This window comes from Corythoichthys intestinalis, chromosome 17, assembly GCF_030265065.1.
Source record: "Corythoichthys intestinalis isolate RoL2023-P3 chromosome 17, ASM3026506v1, whole genome shotgun sequence".
Classification (NCBI taxonomy): domain Eukaryota; kingdom Metazoa; phylum Chordata; class Actinopteri; order Syngnathiformes; family Syngnathidae; genus Corythoichthys; species Corythoichthys intestinalis.
In genome coordinates this window covers 37940041-37961053 of record NC_080411.1, presented here as the reverse complement: position 1 = coordinate 37961053, position 21013 = coordinate 37940041, and the positions used below count along the sequence as shown (strand labels likewise).

The 21013-nt window shown below is 38.9% G+C and overlaps 1 protein-coding gene across 4 annotated transcripts in view; it reads right to left on the bottom strand.

Annotated features, from left to right (window-relative positions):
- Positions 1-21013, bottom strand: part of arrdc1b (arrestin domain containing 1b) — a 56443-nt gene that overhangs the window by 7327 nt on the left and 28103 nt on the right. Inside the window, exons 3-7 of one of the 4 annotated variants that reach the window (XM_057818438.1) lie at positions 16011-16061; positions 6186-6340; positions 5720-5812; positions 2225-2407; positions 531-707 (exon numbers count right to left, since the gene is read on the bottom strand). In XM_057818438.1, the coding sequence (XP_057674421.1) occupies positions 531-707; positions 2225-2407; positions 5720-5812; positions 6186-6340; positions 16011-16061 (659 nt within the window). Of the gene's footprint in view, positions 1-530; positions 708-2224; positions 2408-5719; positions 5813-6185; positions 6341-7035; positions 7210-16010; positions 16062-21013 lie in introns of those variants that run through there. The other 3 variants (XM_057818441.1, XM_057818439.1, XM_057818440.1) reach the window with 3 other exon arrangements.

The window sequence follows — 21013 nt, the reverse complement described above, 5'->3', positions numbered from 1 at the left end:
CATGTCCTAATGACTACAATCCATTGTAACTTTACAATTTAATCAATTGCTTCTTAAATAACGTTTATTGACCAAATAGTAGCAACTGATTCTTGGGTCTCCCGTAATCTGTTGGCTTTGATTGTGCTGTGATTAAAGTGGCAGACAGTAAGCGAATACACTTTGTAACAGCAGTAAATGACCACAATCTGTAGAATTGTGCAATTTTAAGTATATTCTAAAATGATTAATGGTGGCAACTGTCTGAAAATAAAAAAATAAAAAAAATGTATACATCTGAAATATATATACATTCTTGAAAATTTGATCCCACACTAATTGGTACATGTGTGTTTCAATCAAATGAAAGCTATACATTTGTTAAAAGACTTGAATAAAGAATAAAGTACAAAAGCCAATATTGTACAGCAGAACAATGTTCTGTGTGTCTATCATTTTATGTATTTTATTTGTAACTCCTCGTCAAAACGAGCGTCTTGTGAATTGTTAATAAAGTATCGTAAATATACTGAGCAAGGAGACCCACAAACCTGAATGAAATAGTCAATATCTATGAGGCTGCAACCTGTTAGAGCTGACTGAGGAAGAGGTGGTACAATGATCTGTTCTCTCCACTCAGCGTGTTTTCCTGCCTTCACTCCGGCTCCCTCTACTTCTGCAATGGTTCGGAGGTCAAACATTTGTCGCTTGGTCTTATAAGTCACTTTCTGGTAAGAAAACAAATACAGATCCATGCAAACATGAATTAACATGTGACAGTAACTACAAATCTTTTTTTCATACACTTACCTAGTTTATTGTCAGGTCAAACATTACTTTCTTTTTTTTCCCTCTCTTTTTCTTAAATGATCATGAACGTCCTAATTAGTGCATTTACTATTGTTGCCTTAACGGCACCATGAGAATAACATGGCAAAAAAAGAATTACAATAAGCATAAAAAGGTGACTGTTTTATTTAGAGCTGTCCCCACTAGTCGACGTCATCAATGACGTAAATGCACGAGCACAACATCCTGTCGACGGTAAATAAAGGGTTAAAAAATATATATGCGTGCAAAGTTGAGAATGTCGGACGCTCGGTATGCAAGCGGGGAAGCGGCACAAAGCCAAAAAGGCGCACCAGAGTGGCCAAAACATCGACTTCTTTCAATGAAACAAAGGACGGTACACTTTTGTCTCCTGTCTCTTCAATGCCAAGCTTGCCTGCACATCGGACGTGAATTAAAACCTAAAGCGCCGTCACACAGTTGTAATTTTGGAAGACGACAGGAGACAACACACTGGCAGATCGTAAGTCCATCTAACAAACTATATGTTTTATTGAAGTTGCTAACTCTGACGCAATAAGTACATTTATCGCACGGTGAATAAAAATGAGGGCGGTAATTGTCAAGGCTGCGTTTTATGCGTGTGCCGTAGAGTTAAAGTTCAGACATACAAAATAAGGAAACACATCTATATTAAAAACTGTGAACATTAGCATTGCTACATTGAGGCTAATGGGGAAAAAAAGACAACCTACTTTAGCCTGCAATAAAACATTGGCAGTCTTCTCCAAAACGTAAGCTTGCGATTAAAAGGTGACAAGCTTACTGTTAGCGGTTTAGCGAATGTGCTTCCGGTGAACATTTCAAAATAAAAGCACATCATGTTCCTCATATAAATAAATATTTCCGGAGTTAATCCCACATACTGTACTTCAGAATTCAGATTCTACACTAAGATTCGCTTTAAAATGACACCCTTTATGAAAAATCTGACTGGCAATGAATAATTACTATAATTATTATAATACTACTATATATACTGTAGTAGTATTATACAATATTAATTCTAGATCTTTTTTAAGAATAGTTTTGAATCATGTTGGAAGGGTGAAGTCGGTGTTCAGAATCTGTTTACATTCCATTATTTTGCACTAGTTAAGGCTATCAACATTTGACCTCATTGTTTATTTGTGATTTATTGTTATTTACGTGTTTATTTGTACTTTAATAAAGAATTTAAGTTTTCCAAAATGTTTTTGTGATTTAGTAAGTGTCAACAAAAAATTCATTGCTAAATTAGTAAACAAACAAACAAAAACAAAAAAAGTATTGGATTAGTCGTCTAATCGTAAAAATAGTCGGCTGACTAATCGGGAGAAAATTTGTCGTTTGGAACAGCCCTAGTTTTATTAGAATGTTTAATTAGAATTATTGATTAATTTGTTTCAGCCTGTACCTGTATGAGACTTGCCAGTACACATCCTGTGTCTTTTCCAGACTTGTTGTGGATCTCAGTGGCTAGCTTGATGACCTGACCTGGGATGTAGCCCCTGAGGTCACTGCGAGCTTTCAGCATTAGGGTCCCGGATTTCACCAGGAGGTAGTTAAATTTCTTAGTGGTCACAGCGTAGTTCATGAGCTATAGAAAGAGAAAAGAAAGAAGGATGATTGTCTTCTGCAACATCTCAGTTTCGGATAATCAAGAGTGACAGAATTCATTCATCACTTCAGCGGCATGCCTGTTTTTTTTAGAGTCTCAGGAAAGCCAGAGGCCTTAAGGGGTAAGGGATTAAAAATATGAGTAGCTCTCAATTTGCTATAAGGAATATTATATTTTGGTAGTAGAGCTATAACCGAAAATTCGGCTTCGGAAACTTTCAGAAGAAAATTGAATTTTTCGGCTTTCGGTTAAAAGACCGAAAGTTTACCACAGAAAAGTGTGAAAAACTGGAGTACTCTTGAGATGACATAATCAAAACATGGCGAGAAGTAATACTACTGGCTCACCACCAACATGTCTTCGGTTTGTAAGTATTGAAAAACTGGAGTACTCTTGAGATGACATAATCACAACACGGTGAGAAGTAATACTACTGGCTCACCACCAACATGTCTTCGGTTTGTAAGTATTTTGAGGTATCAAAGAAATATATAATGCAGATGATTAAATGAAGGACAATAAAATAAATTTGCTTCATCGCTGCTACACGCTCATTCTGAAGTTGCTTTTACATTGATGCCCCGCTTCACATCGAGTACAGTGCATTTGAGCCCGTGCGTGCGTAGTTTGGAGTGTAATCAAGCGAACAGTATACAAATAGTATTTAAATGCATACATGTGCATTTGCTGTGGTGTAGTACAATACTTGGATGTGGCACGACCACTTCATCTTTCTGTCACATTTGTTCCTGTGACTTCCACACCCTCTCTGCTAGTCACCGTTTAATCCGGCTGGGAGCAACTTCGCTCGGCTTCGTTGCTGCTAAAACTCGGCCCGCTTGCCTGGCTCTCACTCGATCGATTCCACTTGTTGCACAAGAAAACACTGAGTTTTATTTTAAGGAGTAAGAGAAAGCTTTGTAAAGAGCTTTACTAGTTTCAGCGAGAACTAAATAGTTTTTTGTTGTGAACTACAGTTCACAATTTTATATCGAGATCTCATTTAGATTACCAAAGGCATGAGATCTATTTTTTGAGTGTCCCAAAGCAGCGTCACAAGACTGCCATAAGACCGTCATAATTATTACATGACATTATCATGGGAATTAATGAATGCTTATGACAGATATCATTAAGTTTCGTCGGCAAATTATGTCACTAACTCCATTTATGTCCAGCTCGGATCTTTTACATCCATTCAAAAAGGAGATAATTTGACAGATGACACAAGATCACATGTCATAAGCATTCATTCACGCTCATGGCAGTGTCATGTCATAATTATGATGGTCTTATGACAGTCTTAAGGCGCCACTGTCAAATAAACTGTTACCAAATACCTTAACTAGCAGCTAATGAAACAACTGGAGCAGTGACTGAAGAAATAATTAGCGCAGAACATGAATTTTGATTGTTATTTACATGTGTAGTGCTTCAATGCATGCTAGGAGGCATGTTGGACGACAACAGTGCTGACAGTAGGTGGCAGCAGGGGTTGACTGTCTCCCCCAAGAGAACGGTGATGGCCAAATGAAGCTTCTTGAAGTGGTGGTTCATCTGGTCTTACAACAGTCTTATGATGCCGCTGTCGAATAAAGTGTTAGCGGTTGATATCTTTCGATGTAAATATCCCATAATACAGTGAGGACAGCTGTGGCTTATCGTCCAGTGCAGCTTATCTATGAACAAATGCCATTTTGTTGTCCAATTTGTTGGGTGGTGGCCTTATTGCGCAAAAATTACGGTAAATTTCTTGAGCCTCCGGGTTTGTAGAACCAATGCCAAGGCAAAGTTTTCTTCGTCCCACTCCCTTTCAGGCATTTTTTTTGTTTTGTTTCTTTTTTTTATCTGTGTTTCTTGAAAGCAAAGAACTGTATTCGTGAAGATGAATGTAACTGCCTGAAATGAAATGAATTTTTTTTTTAAAAAGGGCATAAATAATGAAATTTTAAAAATTGGGAAAAAAGGTATTATATGCATGGGGATGGGAATTGATAGGATTTTTACGATTTTTACGGTTCCGATTCCATTATCGATATTGCTTAACGATTCGATTCTTTATCGATTCTCTTATCGATTCTAATTTGGGGAAAAAGAACAACAAACGTTTTGATTGGCATCGAGTTTGTTTAATCAGAACTCACAACCTTACAAACTCACAACGAGATCAAAAGAGGCCCAAAGCCTCAATGTTAACTGTGGCAATAAGTGGCAAATACACAAGAATGTGTAACATTTTACTGAAACATATATCTAATAGAAATAAAAAATATTGGTATAAATTGGCAATAGGTTGTTGTTCTGCGTTTGGCAATATGTGTTAAAGCAGGGGTCCCCAAACTTTTTCCTGTGAGGGCCACATAACTTTTCCCTTCTCTGATGAGGGGCCGGGGTCAGTTTGTAACAAAAAAAGTGTGACGATTGCAGAAGTGCATAAATGTAAAAAATTATTGTTTTTCAGAAAGCCACAATCAAATAACCCTTTCTGGATTCTTCATGGAATGAAAGTAAATAAAATAAAAATAATAATGTAATAATAATAATTAATATTAAAAACACTATTAATTAAATAGATAATAACCAAATAACCCTCTCTGAATTCTTCAAGGAAAAAGGCCAGGAAATAAAGAACACGATTGAGAAAAAAAAAAAAATTCAAAATGGCCGGACCAAATGTGGAGGCGGGCCGTATTTGGGCCAGTTTGGGCACCCGAAGAAATGCCGCATCCAAGCGAGTGAGCGTGCGAAGTGAGAGAGGGAAACACTTCTACGAGCCTACGTTCTTTGTTAATGTTAATATCTACAGAGGCAGCGCCTGTATGTATAATCTTTTGTGTTGTTGTTGTTGTTGTGTTTCCACTCGCGATCGGACACTTAAATCCAGTTGTGTAGTGGTTTGAACGATGTGCTAATGCTAGCGAACGAATGCTAACCATACTGTTATTAGCAGCTAATCATCGCTGATTTACGTTGATGCAAACCTGTTTGTTATTGGGGACGAAATTGATTTGTTTCATTTCTATTTTTAGTTTCACTCTTCAAGTGATGGTTGAATAAAGTCAGCAAATTATACCAACGTCTTCTGTATCGTCATTTCGGAGTTTAGCTAGCTGTATAGCTGTCTCGATGAGGACAGTGCTGTCTATTCCCTCCCGATGCAGTTATCTCCACCTTGCAATGACTGCAAGTCGCTTTGTTGTAATTTTTCCTCGTGAAGTGAAGACACACTTTCGAGCGTTTGAACCTACGTGCTGTCATTGTTATGTTTATGGCTGCAATGCTCGTGCTTACCCGTCGTAACCTTTCATTTTCACTCTCTTTCCTGGTGAAGTGTAGTCCAACTTTGGAGCGAGTGGTTCTTGGCGCCATGCTAGTTTGATGCGTCTGGACAACAAGACACGTCACGACGCAATACGCGTCTTTAGGAATCGTTAAAGGGATCGTTAAGGCTTTTTCATTGTGATGTCGAGGCCTCGAAACACTCGGAACCGGTTCCGAATTGGAATCGGATTTCGATTCCCATCCCTATTTAATATGCATGTGTATTTTTCGGCCTTTCGGTTTCTGTTTTTCAGCCAGGTGATTCCAATATTCGGTTTGCTTTCGATACATCCTTATTTGGTAGTAAGGCAGGCCCCAGGAGAGAAACAATGAAAACATAACACTGTGCTAGACTAAGAATCCCTCCCTGATGTGAAATTGAATAAGCCTTAATCACAGCTAAAGGTTAATGCGTGTGTAATAAGATCACTCTTACATCAATGTCGGGCACCTCATTAAGGTTGAGCAGGTTGAGAAGGTAGAAGGGCCTCTGGGCTTTGTAGTCCTTGGTAAAGCGAGGTGTGTCAATGGCAGCTTTTACACGGTATGTAATCTTTCCAAACGGTCCTTCAAAAGAAGTTGGTACTGCGGCTGAGAGAGAGCAAGAAAAAAAGGACATTTTAATACCTGAGTCTTTAAAAAACTAGTTTCTGAGAGGTAAGAGAGGCAACATACTGTATGTAAAATCAATACACTGTGGGCAAATAAGTTTTACCTCCACATATACAACATAAATGTCCTATATAGTGTAAGGGTTACAGTTTAGAAAAAAGCTGAGCCACACCCTCTGCTTGTTATTGTATTCCTTCCAGCCTGTTCGTCATTGAGAAGTTTCTCCTGAGACACGTCTATTGCTGATGTCATTAAGAATAAATCACCCGAAGCAGGTGGCTGCCGTGGTCAGACAGCAATGCTTTTCCAAAACTGAAGTACATATGCAGAAGAATTCGTACAACAGTTGATGTTATCTGAAAGGCATCGCATTGATCAGGCTGATTCGTCACTTAACATTTTAGACTCATGACCACATTTTGTTTCTCGACACCCTACCTTTACTGGGGTTAAAGTACAGGCAAGGGCTCAAATTTAAGGAGAAAATGTGGTCATTGAAGGGCAGTCTGGAGCCCTAAATATGTATTTAAAGATACTATTGTTATCTTGATCGGTTTTGTGTCAGCTTTATGGCCAGCGGTGCTTTTATTTGATAAACTTGAAAATACAATAGTAATATAATTACGTCACGCAATTCTCGTATCGATTCAAAATCAGTCTGTATCAATCCTTACATGTGTGTTTTTGTGGAAATAAACAATTTTGTGGCTGCACTTCCACTCCAGTCCAGTAGATGAACGCGAACAGCAGCATTGCCTTGCAGTCTGCCGAAGTAACAACAACATTAGACCAATCAGAGTAGAGATTTCTGTACGTTGTTTTCTAGTGGTTGGCCACCATTACTGGGGTGTAGCTTAGAGTCAGTAGTCAATGTAAACAGTAACATTAGCTGCTGTTGGTTTTGTTTTGTGGGCTACACACCTCAGCAATGGCGGACAGGGTACTTCCGGTCCTTTCGCTCAGATTTGTCCTTTTATAAGTCTGAAATGTGGGCTCATTTTGGCTTTTACTGCAAAAACAGGCATGGAGTGTTTAAAATACTGCATTTAAGCAGGTTTGGACTAAGCAGGTTTGCAATAAAAAAGAGAAAATATTGTAATAAAAGCCATATGTTGTTCAAACATAAAACAAAATGTTTTACTTAAGTGCTGGGTGAGGTTTTAGGAATAAAGTAATATAAATGTACTATTATTCATAAGGATCTTATAATTTCATAAACGGTCAAAATTATTTTTCGAACAGATCATGTGATGAGCACCTTAGAGACGGTCCTCTGCTTTGCTTAGCCAAAACTACACCTGAGAAGGCAAGATAAATATTTGGAATTTCTTTGTTTCATGTTTTGCTTTAACGTCCATTTTGATGTGTTTTTTTTCTGAAGTGAAATTCAAATATCACAATAATCGTTTTGAAGTGTAGTGTTGGGATTGTTCAGGATGGAATCGAATCGTGACCGGTGAATTGTATCGCCAGATACGAGGCAAGACACACCCCTAATATACAAGTAGTGCTCTGCATCTTATACTGGGTTATCACAGGTGCTTCTAAATGATACTCTTTTAAACAAACTGATACTTCCACTATTATCTGCTAAAACTAAATAAATGAACCCTAGTTTTGCTTTAGGGACTGTTTGTGTTTTTCCTCTGATACCAAACTCCTACCAAATCTAATTGGCTGCTTAACCCATGTGACTGTGCCACAACAAAAACACTTCTGTTTTTGAATGAGCAGCAAGCCAGAAGTGCCTTCAAATGTAATTTGAATTAAAGGCCTGAGCGTACTTTAATAGCAAAATTGGAAAAAAAAAAAAAAAAAAAAAAAACACTAATGTGAATTGTGGTACACATTGATCATCGATACATGGGCCTCGGTGTCACTTTGCAATCAATCTTTCTGGCGTCCATATGCGAAAGCGCAGACCTGTGGCCCTGACGCATCCATGGTCCAGCCCAGTAGTTCTTAACCTTGCGAAAGGTACCGAAAGGTACCCCCACAGGTTTCACAGGTACATTCAGCGAGTCCTTCAGAACTTCATAATAAAGCCAATTTTATAGTAATTCAAAACCAAGCAAGCTACATCTAAGTGAATTCCTGTTCAAATTTCTTCCAGATTTAGAATTTAAAACAAATAATTTTGCCCTTTGCTGTTGATTTTCACATTAGAAAATGAAACTCATTTCATTTCACACCGTTTCCTTTTTTGTTTTCATGTCTACATTCTCATTTTATTGTCGCATCCTTGCATCACATAGTATTTTCACGGTGTAAAATGAAGCATTTTTTAAAAATTATCTAGACAGTTCACTTTGTCTGTAGGTCTGTTATACTTCCACATACCAAGTGCCAGTCAACCTTCCACTGAGCAAACCAATTTCTCCTCCTATTAGATATAGAGGGCTAGCAGTTGAAAAAAAATGAATAAAGCCTGTAAAATGAGGGCAAACCAGTCCAAAACCTGGTCTAAAACGCCATTTTGCCTAGATTTAGAAGGTGTATAAAATAGGGCTCTGCGTTTCTTAACCTTCACCGAAGCCCTGAGGCTTACTCACCGAACCCCTGGGGTTCGATCGAACCCCAGTGAAGAACCGCTGGTCTAGTTGAAAAAAGCTGCCAATAGACCTCTGCTTTGCACAGCTTACATTCCAGCTCACATCGGTCACAAAGGGACACCCCCGATGTGTCAGACCTCAGATTAGACGAGACGACCCGTCTAATTTAAGCATTTGGGTAAGCGAGGTCCAAAATCTCGGAGACCAGAGACTCAGTTGGCCAAAACAGAATGGTTTAAATTCCAGCAGAGCATCGTAAGAAACTCATTGATGGATACCAGAAGCGGTTGTTCGCAGTTATTTTGTCTAAAGGTTGTGCTACCAAGTATTAGGCTGAGGGTGTCAATACTTTTGTCCAGCCCATTTTCGTTTTTGTGTAAAATCATAATGATTTAATATTTTTCCCTTTCTCTTTTGTGTTTTTTCATTGCAAGCAAAATAAATGAAGATATTACTACCAACGCATTTGTGGTTGCAATCATGCTCTGGGAGAACTTGAGCATTATCTGACAGAATTGCAGGGGTGCCAATACTTTTGGCCAATAGTGTATATAAACGGGTAAATCTTGTGAATAGGTTTTATTTCACTCTGACACTTTCTAAAAAATATACCACTGACTCGCCCTATGCTTTCAGTCAGAGAGCATGAGAGGGGGCGAGGAAAAGCAAGGGGGCATGACGACCAATTAAACTCCGACTGCACAGCAGGGTAGGAACTAAAAATAACCCAAACCCCCTGTGACTCAGCCCACGCTAAATGTGTGTGTGTAAGATAGCAAACTTCACTGTTACTAAGTATGTTTCGTTGATCTGGAGGTTACTTGCGCAGACACACTTTAAGAGTTCAGATGGAATATGTTAGGGCCAATTTCACATGAGGGGAAAAAACACAAACTCATGGTGTAATTCCTCATTGGCTTATAAAAGCTCTTGCAACAAAGTAGTAGTGTTCCACCGATATTATGTACTGGCTCCCAATATGGATTCTGACAACCATCTATGTCACAGGTGTCAAACTGCTCCTCAAAGGGCCTCAGTGGGTGCTGGATTTCATTCCAACCAAACGTGACGAGTACCTTTTAACTAATCTGGTGTCTTACAAGTGTAATCAATTAATTGCAGTCAGGTGCTACTTGTTTTGGCAGAAGCCTCATTGGTTCAACTGTTCATGCTGGATCTGTTGGAACAAAGACCAGGACCCACTGCGGCCCTTTCTGGAATCGGTTTGACACCCCTGGTCTATGTGGTAATAGCTGATGCCAATATTGTACCTCAGTGGTCTCAAACCGGTCCTCAAAGGGCCGCAGGGGGTACTGGATTTCATTCCAACCAAACGAGACAAATACCTTTTCACCAATCTGGTTTCTTACAAGTGTAATCAGTTGATTGCAATCAGGTGCTGCTTATGTTAGTAGAAACCTCATTGGTTGAACTGTCTGTGCTGGATCTGTTGGAACAAAAACCAGGACCCACTGCGGCCCTTTGTGGAGTCGGTTTGAGACCGCTGTTGTACCTAGACCCCGTTTTGTGAAGAATATAAAAGTTTATATCTACATATACACTTGTTTTTTTAACTGCCGTATTTGCGGCACTATAAGTCACATCGGAGTATAAGAAGCACCTTCAATGAATAGCCTGTTTTAAAACTTTTCATATATAGGGCGCAACGCATTATAAGGCGCAGTAGTAGTGGTTGCGTTATGCATCCACTAGATGGAGCTGAGCAAAAGGGAAATTCATGCCATGAGTAACCAATATTGATCCATTAGCAGCGGTCTCAAACCGACTCCACAAAGGGCCGCAGTGGGTCCTGGTTTTTGTTCCAACAGATCCAGCACAGACAGTTCAACCAATGAGGTTTCTACTAACATAAGCAGCACCTGATTGCAATCAACTGATTACACTTGTAAGAAACCAGATTGGTGAAAAGGTATTTGTCTCGTTTGGTTGGAATGAAATCCAGTACCCCCTGCGGCCCTTTGAGGACCGGTTTGAGACCACTGATTTACAGGTTGACGCCCCAAAAAACAGGAACTTTTTAACAAGCCATTAAATAAAAGAGTAATGGAAGAAAGTATATTTTATTTATTGGAATTGAAACCTTAAAAAATGCCAATTAAGAAACGATGGATTTGTTGTTTTTTTTTTAATGACGTTCTTTAAATGGCGTCCTCTTGTACGAATGCATTCTTGAAATCTGCTGGTGAGATTCCTCACTCATTCCTGTAATCTGCAGGTGAGATTCCTCATCTAAGCTGGAATACTGTGAATTTCATCCTGAATTCACAAGTTACTAAAATGGCACATTGTTTACTTGCTCAAGGTCACTGTCTTGCAGTGCTGCCATTTGCTCATGACTGCCAATATGCAAAAGTTTTTTTTTGTTTTGATTTTTAAGTGGTCAACAGCAGATTTCAAGGATGCATTCATGTGGTAGGATGCCATTTAAAGGACATATTTATTAAATGAAAATTCTATAAATATTTCTCAAATGGCATGTTTTAAGGTTCTAACTACCATGAATAAAATATTTCCTTCCATCACTCTTGGTTTTATTGGATAGCTGAAAACCTCACCCTGTTGTTGTAGTTGTAGTAGCCTTAGGCTATGTCTACACTAGGACGGATAATGGTCTTAAACGTTCAAATTAATATACTATATGGCATGTCGGCTACACTAATGTAGCTTGGAACTCCAGACTCACCGCTGTTCCAGCGATTGAGTCTGGCGACCGTCCCGCGGATCAAATTCCCAGGGCGGAGCAAGCCACAGCAAACAGACAGCGGAGTGGACCAATCAGAAACAGGCGGACATGACGTTGGTAAAGCGACAAGAAACTAGCGGGAGCGGAGAAGGGAGAACTGTATTCAACATGGCTAGCGCGAGAGACTGTTGTCAGTGACTTGTGTCGATGTGTTTTTGGTAATCAAAAACTAATTTTACCGCGGATTGGAATATATCGTTCGCCATCTGTGTCGTTGAGTGACGTTGCTCGTTAAGAGCACGTCATGCAAATAATCGAATCTGATTGCACGGATGATTTCGTTCGGCTCGAGAGGCCATTAAGGAACTGGGTCCCAGACTATTCTCACAGTGTTTGAAAAATACAGGGAGGACAATTTGTCCGTGCCAGGCAAACACTAATGTACCTTATGTCCGGATATTTATAACAGGGGCTAGAGAGCCAGCTAATTTGTTAAATGCCGGATACCCTGTCAAATATAGCTGCGGCTACCAGTGTAAAATCGGAGTCAATGGGTAAATTTCCTCCGGGAACTCCGGTTTCCTCCCACGTCCCAAAAACATGCATGGTAGGCTGATTGAACACTCTAAATTGTCCATAGGTGTGAGTGTGTGCGTGAATGGTTGTGTGTCTCCTTGTGCCCTGCGATTGGCTGGCAACCAATTCAGGGTGTCCCCTGCCTACTGCCCGAAGTTAGCTGGGATAGGCTCCAGCACCTCCGCGACCCTCGTGAGGAATAAGCGGCATGGAAAATGAATGAATGAATGATATAAAATAAACCAGGACCCTAAACTGGATGAAAATGAGTATTGAACAAGCCCACATGAATTTACCGATTTATTTGCTATTATTTGAGAACCACTTTCCATCTAGTTTACTACACAAACTGCTATTACTGCCATTTTGATACAATAAGCTACAAAAATGGTTTGAATAGCTTCCAAAATATATAAAGTGATGTGCATGATAATTAATGTAGCCTACATATTAAAAAATAGGTAATTATTGCATTTTTAATTTCTATACATTCAATTCATATTTTTTTTTAATTCACTCAATACTTCCAACACAAAAATATATATATATATCAGGATTTCAACTCAAAAGCTATTAGGTAGCTAATATTTTTTGTTTTATTTTGTTATTTTTAAGGTGAGGAAGAATGTGACTGACCAAGTCTGACATCTCAAATGCTAAAGCAGATAGTGGAAGTGCTCAAACCAACGCTTTTGGCAACAAAGGTCATATATGAAGAAAAGACCCACCAATTTGATCATTGCCCCTCTCCAAGCTCAACTGCTGACTGACACCACTATAGCACTGTTGTTGTTGTTGTTGTTGTTGTTTTTTTTTTTAAGATTTAAAACTTTAAAGAAATTAAGGGTGTCATTCATCATGATCCCTCCAAGAGATATCAGTGGTTGTGGTTTGCTTCCTCTCTATGCGTAGGTGCACAATTTGCAGTAGGTTTATATTTTACAGCAATGATGCACAGAAAAGGTGTCACTGTTTAATAAATGACTTAAACAGTATTTTTACTATTTTGAAATATCTTTTTTTTTCTTCGTTTCAACAGTTGTATTGTAGAATATCATGTATCCAATTTCTGACCAATATATCGATAATCGCTGTATCGTGATATCGTGAGATAATCGTTATCGTGAGCCTTGTATCGCGAATCGTATCGTATCGTGAGGTGCCCTGAGGTTCCCACTCCTAGTAGACATAGCGTTATGCACCCACTAGATCAGGGGTGCCCAAGTACGGTCTTCGAGAGCCCCTATCCTGCTTGTTTTTCAAGTCTCCCTCCTTTAACACACCTGAATCAAATGATCAGCTCATCAGCAAGCTGTTCAGAAGCTTGATAACAATCCCGATTATTAAATTCGGGTGTGTTGGAGCATAGAGTTCATAATGATATTGACGGGTGAGACTCGACCTTCACTGTGCCGTGCCTTCAAGTAGGGGGCCATCCCACAATCCATCAGTTATTCGCAGTCGGTTGCAGCAATCCAACGCCGGATTTATGTTAAAACGTACGAAAGCTGTACCGCATACAAACAGGAATGATTGTCAAAAGAGTGAATTGTTCAAGGATTCAAGGCAATTATTCAATTTTTTGTTTTTATCACAAGAATTTTCAACGTAAAAAGCTCTTTGTTGTAAGGCTGCCGCCACATTGTCTAACAGACTAGTATCGTACTTCGACATATTTACGTAAAATAAATGCTAATTGCACGTTTTTTTTTGGTTTTGTTTTTGCTTTTAATCAAGAATCGAGACTGTTTTACGTCCATATCTATAAAGAATTCAGGGATTTAAGCCTTTATTCACAAGAATCTTCACCGGAAAAGCTCTGTTTACATATGGCAGCCGCCACATTGACTGACAGACTAGCATCGTACTTCGACATATTTACATAAAATAAATGCTAATTGCACGTTTTTTTTTTCTCTTTTAACCAAGAATCGAGACTGTTTTACGTCCATATCTATAAAGAATTCAGGGATTTAAGCCTTTATTCACAAGAATCTTCATCGGAAAAGCTCTGTTTACATATGGCAGCCGCCACATTGACTGACAGACTAGCATCGTACTTCGACATGTTTACGTAAAATAAATGCTAATTGCACGTTTTTTTTTCTCTTTTAACCAAGAATCGAGACTGTTTTACGTCCATATCTATAAAGAATTCAGGGATTTAAGCCTTTATTCACAAGAATCTTCACCGGAAAAGCTCTGTTTACATATGGCAGCCGCCACATTGACTGACAGACTAGCATCGTACTTCGACATATTTACATAAAATAAATGCTAATTGCACGTTTTTTTTCTCTCTTTTAACCAAGAATCGAGACTGTTTTACGTCCATATCTATAAAGAATTCAGGGATTTAAGCCTTTATTCACAAGAATCTTCATCGGAAAAGCTCTGTTTACATATGGCAGCCGCCACATTGACTGACAGACTAGCATCGTACTTCGACATATTTACGTAAACTAAATGCTAATTGCACGTTTTTTTTTTTCTCTTTTAACCAAGAATCGAGACTGTTTTACGTCCATATCTATAAAGAATTCAGGGATTTAAGCCTTTATTCACAAGAATCTTCACCGGAAAAGCTCTGTTTACAAATGGCAGCCGCCACATTGACTGACAGACTAGCATCGTACTTCGACATTCATTCATTCATTTTCCATGCCGCTTGTCCTCACGAGGGTCGCGGAGGTGCTGGAGCCTATCCCAGCTAACTCGGGGCAGTAGGCAGGGGACACCCTGAACTGGTTGCCAGCCAACATATTTACGTAAAATAAATGCTAATTGCACGTTTTTTTTTTCTCTTTTAACCAAGAATCGAGACTGTTTTACGTCCATATCTATAAAGAATTCAGGGATTTAAGCCTTTATTCACAAGAATCTTCATCGGAAAAGCTCTGTTTACATATGGCAGCCGCCACATTGACTGACAGACTAGCATCGTACTTCGACATATTTACGTAAAATAAATGCTAACTGCACGTTTCTGTTTTTTTTTGCTTTTAACCAAGAATCGAGACTGTTTTACGTCCATATCTATAAAGAATTCAGAGATTTAAGCATTTATTCACAAAAATTTTCAACGAAAAAAGCTCTTTGTCTGTGATTCTACTCGGTCAGCTTTGACGGCCACACCAACAATGCAAGCCCCCTATTATTCTGCCCTGCGCCCCGTGTCCCGGCAATATCATTATCAAGTCTATGGTTGGAGGAGGGAGACAGTGAAAACAAGGTGGGTAGGGGCTCTTGAGGACCGGACTTGGGCACACCTGCACTAGATGGAGCTACGCTAAAGGGAATGTCATGTCATGATTAACCAATATACAAGGCGCATTGGATTATAAGGCGCACTGTTGGCGTTTGAGGAAATTGAAGGCTTTTAGGTGTGCCTTATTGTGCAGAAAATACGGTAATTTACTGCATGCTCGTTTTACTGCTAAGTAATTACGATAATTGCCTGGTCAGACACTGCTTAACTAATTGTCTGCCTTTGACAACGCTAGACGTCCAATACAAATGGATTAGATGTCTACTGGTAATAAACTAATTGGTGGGAGGGTGTATATTAGCCGAAGGAAGAACAAATGTTATTATTTACCTTATTGGTGTGCCATTGTAAGCACAAGACATCCAATCCATTTGAAAAGGTAAGGCTGACAGCGAATGAATGTTTCATTTCTTAACACTCCCTGATACTGATGATAACATTTTAATGCCACGCCAATACCAATATAAAGTATCGGTGGGCGACTACAAAGAAGTAAAGGCATGCCGAAACAACAGAAAGTTAAACAAATCATTGAGATTAAATTCACACCTGGGATAAGAAATTGGAAAGGGAAATTGTGTTCGCCTGCTGCCAAAGTACCTGTGAGGAAACAAAAAAACAAAAGATTAAAACTTACAACACTGAGCAAACACAAATGTAAGAAATACAAACAAGGGGAAAAAGGGAAAAGCATTTGCTGGTGTATAGACAAGCAGAGACATTATAGCTCCTCGAAGATTTTATCCAGATACAAACACTGGATGTCATGGTAATGCCCTACCTACTTTCCCAGTGTAATAGAGTTTCACTGATAAAGAACGTTTTTTTTTTTTTTTTTTTTTCAAAAGGCAGATATGTTGTTTGAAGTGACCTACTATCAACAGAAACTAGCCAACAAGAATGAATAATATCGTGGTGACTAATGGCTAAAACACATAGCTGGCAAAGCATTTTCCAGCAAAGTTAATCAATGATAAAAAAAGAAAAAGGCATAGCAGCAATCGACCCGGGAATGAGTGCATTCTTCTGCAACAGTACCACTTTCGTTCAGCATCCTTTTAAGCACCTGCCCTTATAGATTATAGAATAATGATGGGTTGGTTTGCATTTTAATGATTGCGAAATACTCAGTGCGTTATATCTGTCTGCTGGAGTGATTTATTCTTTTAAACATTTTCAGCGTTCAGACGGCATCAGAATGAAAACAATCTTCATTTACAATGCAATCCAGTAGTCATAGAAAATATACAAAATATTATCAATGTATAGGATTTATCAATCATATTATCTTGAGCACATCCAACAATCCGGTATTCTGGTTTTCTTAATGAATCTGATACAAGTATAAGGCTAGGTTGATTGGGTTTGGGCTAGGGTGATCTGGCAGCATTTTCTTGCAATTTGCTGGAATTGCAATTCTAACTAGATTGGCAGGAGCGGGAGTAAAATTTTTATATAGCATCAAAATGCAAACACCTTGAGCCAATCGGATAATTAATAGTCTTATAGAGTTGGCAGCTCATTTAGGTCAGAGTGTAATAAATTTCTCCTCATGACATGCCACTTTTTCCAATTGGTCTTTTGTCATGCAGACATGTGTGTGCAAGGGCGTAGGTTTGGTCTCACCATTGGTAGGGACGCTATAACAGCATAACCTGCATGTATACCTTTTGCTGGGGACAGGACATTAATAAAACCCAAGAGATTAGGTGAAAGGGAGTCAGAGCTACAATTCCCACCAGTATGCTGATGCGTTTCCTACGTAAAATCAAAAAAAGTTAAAATTATTATTTTTAAAGGGAGAAAGCCAGAAATTAGGTGGTTGTTTTTTGTGATTTTGGGTGATACTACTTGACTCATACATGGAACTACATGTTAGCCTACATTGTCCTTCAACACAAGAGCAACGTTGCTTCAATTGGTTGTCTCATCATCTTTTCCCATAGTTTCATCTCTTAAATGCATCAGTGGGTTGAGCAAATATGGAAAAAAATTCTCAATTGGGATTCAACTTTTTTTCTCAATAGCGTACCGCACGAATGCTATTTTTAGACTGTACGTCGCTATCGTAACCCGGAAGTGGGTCAACATAAACACACTCTCGCATACAACTCATGTTATACCGGTAACTCCTTTTTTCTGCAGGTACTCTTTCAAAAAAGAATATGCCGAGTAAACACTGCTGCTATGGAACGACTCTAGACCTTACGACATATGAAGGATGTTTTCTTCATACGTTTCCCGAAGCCAAAAATTCGAAGGAAAAATGTAAAGAATGGATCAACTTTTGCGGACGTAAAAAGACCAGTTTAATGCCAGCAAGATGAAGCCATTCACCTTTATATGCAGTTAACATTTTGTTGGGGGCCATGGTCCTACAGAGGATGTAGAGGTAAGCTGTTCTTACCTTTTCTGTTGTAAAAAATATACATACAGTATATATATTTTAATGAGGGGAAAGTGTAAATAAATTATAGAAATAAAGATTTGTTATTAATTAAAAAAAATAAAACTGTTCGTTGGCTGACACTGAGTAGCATTTGCGATCGCTACACAAAAGTAGCTATGTAAATTACCCCCTAGAACGGTCAGACACGTAAGACAACCAGAGGATATAATGTATAAGAAAGACAGGGCATATGGTGGTAAAGGATAGCTTGTTGAAATAGGAGAATGTCATTGTCAGTGGCGTAAGGCAATGCACACAAGAAAAAGGTGTCGATAAAAAAGCTACCTCTGGATCAGATCGGCTCTTTTGCCCGTCTTTTTCAGCCCTCGACACTCAAGCCATCTCTTTAACTGAACATTTGTATGTTCTTCTACATCTTAACCAGTAAATATTTAATTTAAATCTTAAATTTATATACTATATCCTAAATGCTAAATCTGGAAACGGTTGGAACTAAATATTTAGTAATTAACTAAATTAAACTAAACTAAAAATTTTGTAATTTTAATTTTTCCCCATTTACCTCAATGTAGCAATGCTAACGTATATAGTGTTTAATATAGATGTGTTTTCTTATTTTGTATGTCCGAACTTTAATTCTACAGCGTGTTGATGAGAGACAAGCACTGGAGTCTCATATGCCATCAGCACGCACGCACCAACGGACGCACGCACGGGCGCGCAGCAATAAAACGCAGCCGTGAAAATGCCCTCATTTTTATTTATCATGCGATAAATGGACTCATTGCATATCGCGACATGCTTAGCAACTTTAATAAAACATGTCATTAGTTAGTTAGATGGACTTACAATCTCCTGTCGTTATCATTCACGGCCGACGTGCAGCCAAACTTGGCATTGAAGACAGGGAAAACACCAGTATACCCTCCTTTGTTTCTTTAAAAAATAAGTCAATGTTTTGGACTCTCTGGTGCGCTTTTTTGGCTTTGTGCCGCTTTCCCCGCTTGCATACCAAGCGTCCAACATTCTGAACTTTCCACGCATATATTTTTTTTAACCCTTCATTAACCGGGATGTTGTGCTCGTCGACGGATTTACTTCATCGATGACGTCGACTATGTCGACTAGTCGGGACAGCTCTAGAATAAAACCTATTCAACGGTGGCAGTCTGCTCTTAGACATGAGTCATTGTAATAATTACAATATATAAGTAAAATACATATTTAGGAGAAACTATTTAAAGAGCATTTTGTGAGCTCCAGCCTTTATTTTGTTACTTTCGGTCTCCAGTCATGTGAATTTGCATATTAAGCTAAATATTTAGTTCCGACCGTTTCCTGATTTAACATTTAGGATATAGGATATAAATTTAAGATTTAAATTAAATATTTAGTTCGGGATTTAAAGAATCAGGTCCAAAACTTCTTATCTAAAAATGAATATTTAAGTTGCTAAATAATGTTGTAAATGTGCAAAAAAAAAAAGTGACTCTAAAAATTTCACACCATTTTAAACACTGTGTGGCGCTAAATGTGAGAAAATGTCGTAATTTTCAGCATGTGCTGTTTTACAAACGGCGCCCCATAGTTCTAAGGAGACGTGTTATTGGATTTTACTCAAATTTTGCAGGTTAGCAAGTTCACACTGTTTAATGCTACGCTAACTCTGATGCAGGTCTGATGAACAGCAGGTCTGATGCAGACATTGATTTCTTTTGTTCATTGCTTACAGTGGCTGCGGCTGCTGCTGGTGGCCAAAAAGGACTTTTAATATCCCTCCTCTTGGAAGGGGGCGGAGGAGGCGGCATGTAGACATGTGTTTCTGTCGAGGTTGTGTGTGTGTCTTCGTGTTGGGAGGGGGGATAAGGGGGTGTAGTCATCAGCCAATCAAACGTGCGTTTGGGGGGGTGGACCAGCACATTTATCAAGAAAAAGGGGTAAATGTAGGTCTGAACATAATGAGAAAAAAATCACTAAATAATGGTAGCGTCAATTCTATCCATACAACTTATGGAAAGACAATCTAGATGACCATAAAAACTGAAGTCATTATACAACGCAAATAAGGTTGCTTAAAAACTGGTGGGGACAATTTGAGCATCCTGAAAAGTTGGTACTGTTTTGTCCCCACAGTCCCTATGTAAACCTACGTTCTTTTGTGTCCGCGCCCACAGTCCCTATGCAAACCTATGTTCTTTTGTGTCTGAGCTTTGTGCAGAGAAGAGAAGTCATGTTAAGTCTGGCTGAAATGTGTAACAGAAAACGATGAGATACAATCCACAATGACAGAATTGCATGTTGATGTACAGTATAGTACAGTGCCTTGCAAAAGTATTCGGCCCCCTTGAATCTTGCAACCTTTCGCCACATTTCAGGCTTCAAACATAAAGATATGAAATTTAATTTTTTTGTCAAGAATCAACAACAAGTGGGACACAATCGTGAAGTGGAACAACATTTATTGGATAATTTAAACTTTTTTAACAAATAAAAAACTGAAAAGTGGGGCGTGCAATATTATTCGGCCCCTTTACTTTCAGTGCAGCAAACTCACTCCAGAAGTTAAGTGAGGATCTCTGAATGATCCAATGTTGTCCTAAATGACCGATGATGATAAATAGAATCCACCTGTGTGTAATCAAGTCTCCGTATAAATGCACCTGCTCTGTGATAGTCTCAGGGTTCTGTTTAAAGTGCAGAGAGCATTATGAAAACCAAGGAACACACCAGGCAGTTCCGAGATACTGTTGTGGAGAAGTTTAAAGCCGGATTTGGATACAAAAAGATTTCCCAAGCTTTAAACATCTCAAGGAGCACTGTGCAAGCCATCATATTGAAATGGAAGGAGCATCAAACCACTGCAAATCTACCAAGACTCGGCCGTCCTTCCAAACTTTCTTCTCAAACAAGGAGAAAACTGATCAGAGATGCAGCCAAGAGGCCCATGATCACTCTGGATGAACTGCAGAGATCTACAGCTGAGGTGGGAGAGTCTGTCCATAGGACAACAATCAGTCGTACACTGCACTAATCTGGCCTTTATGGAAGAGTGGCAAGAAGAAAGCCATTTCTCAAAGATATCCATAAAAATTCTCGTTTAAAGTTTGCCACAAGCCACCTGGGAGACACACCAAACATGTGG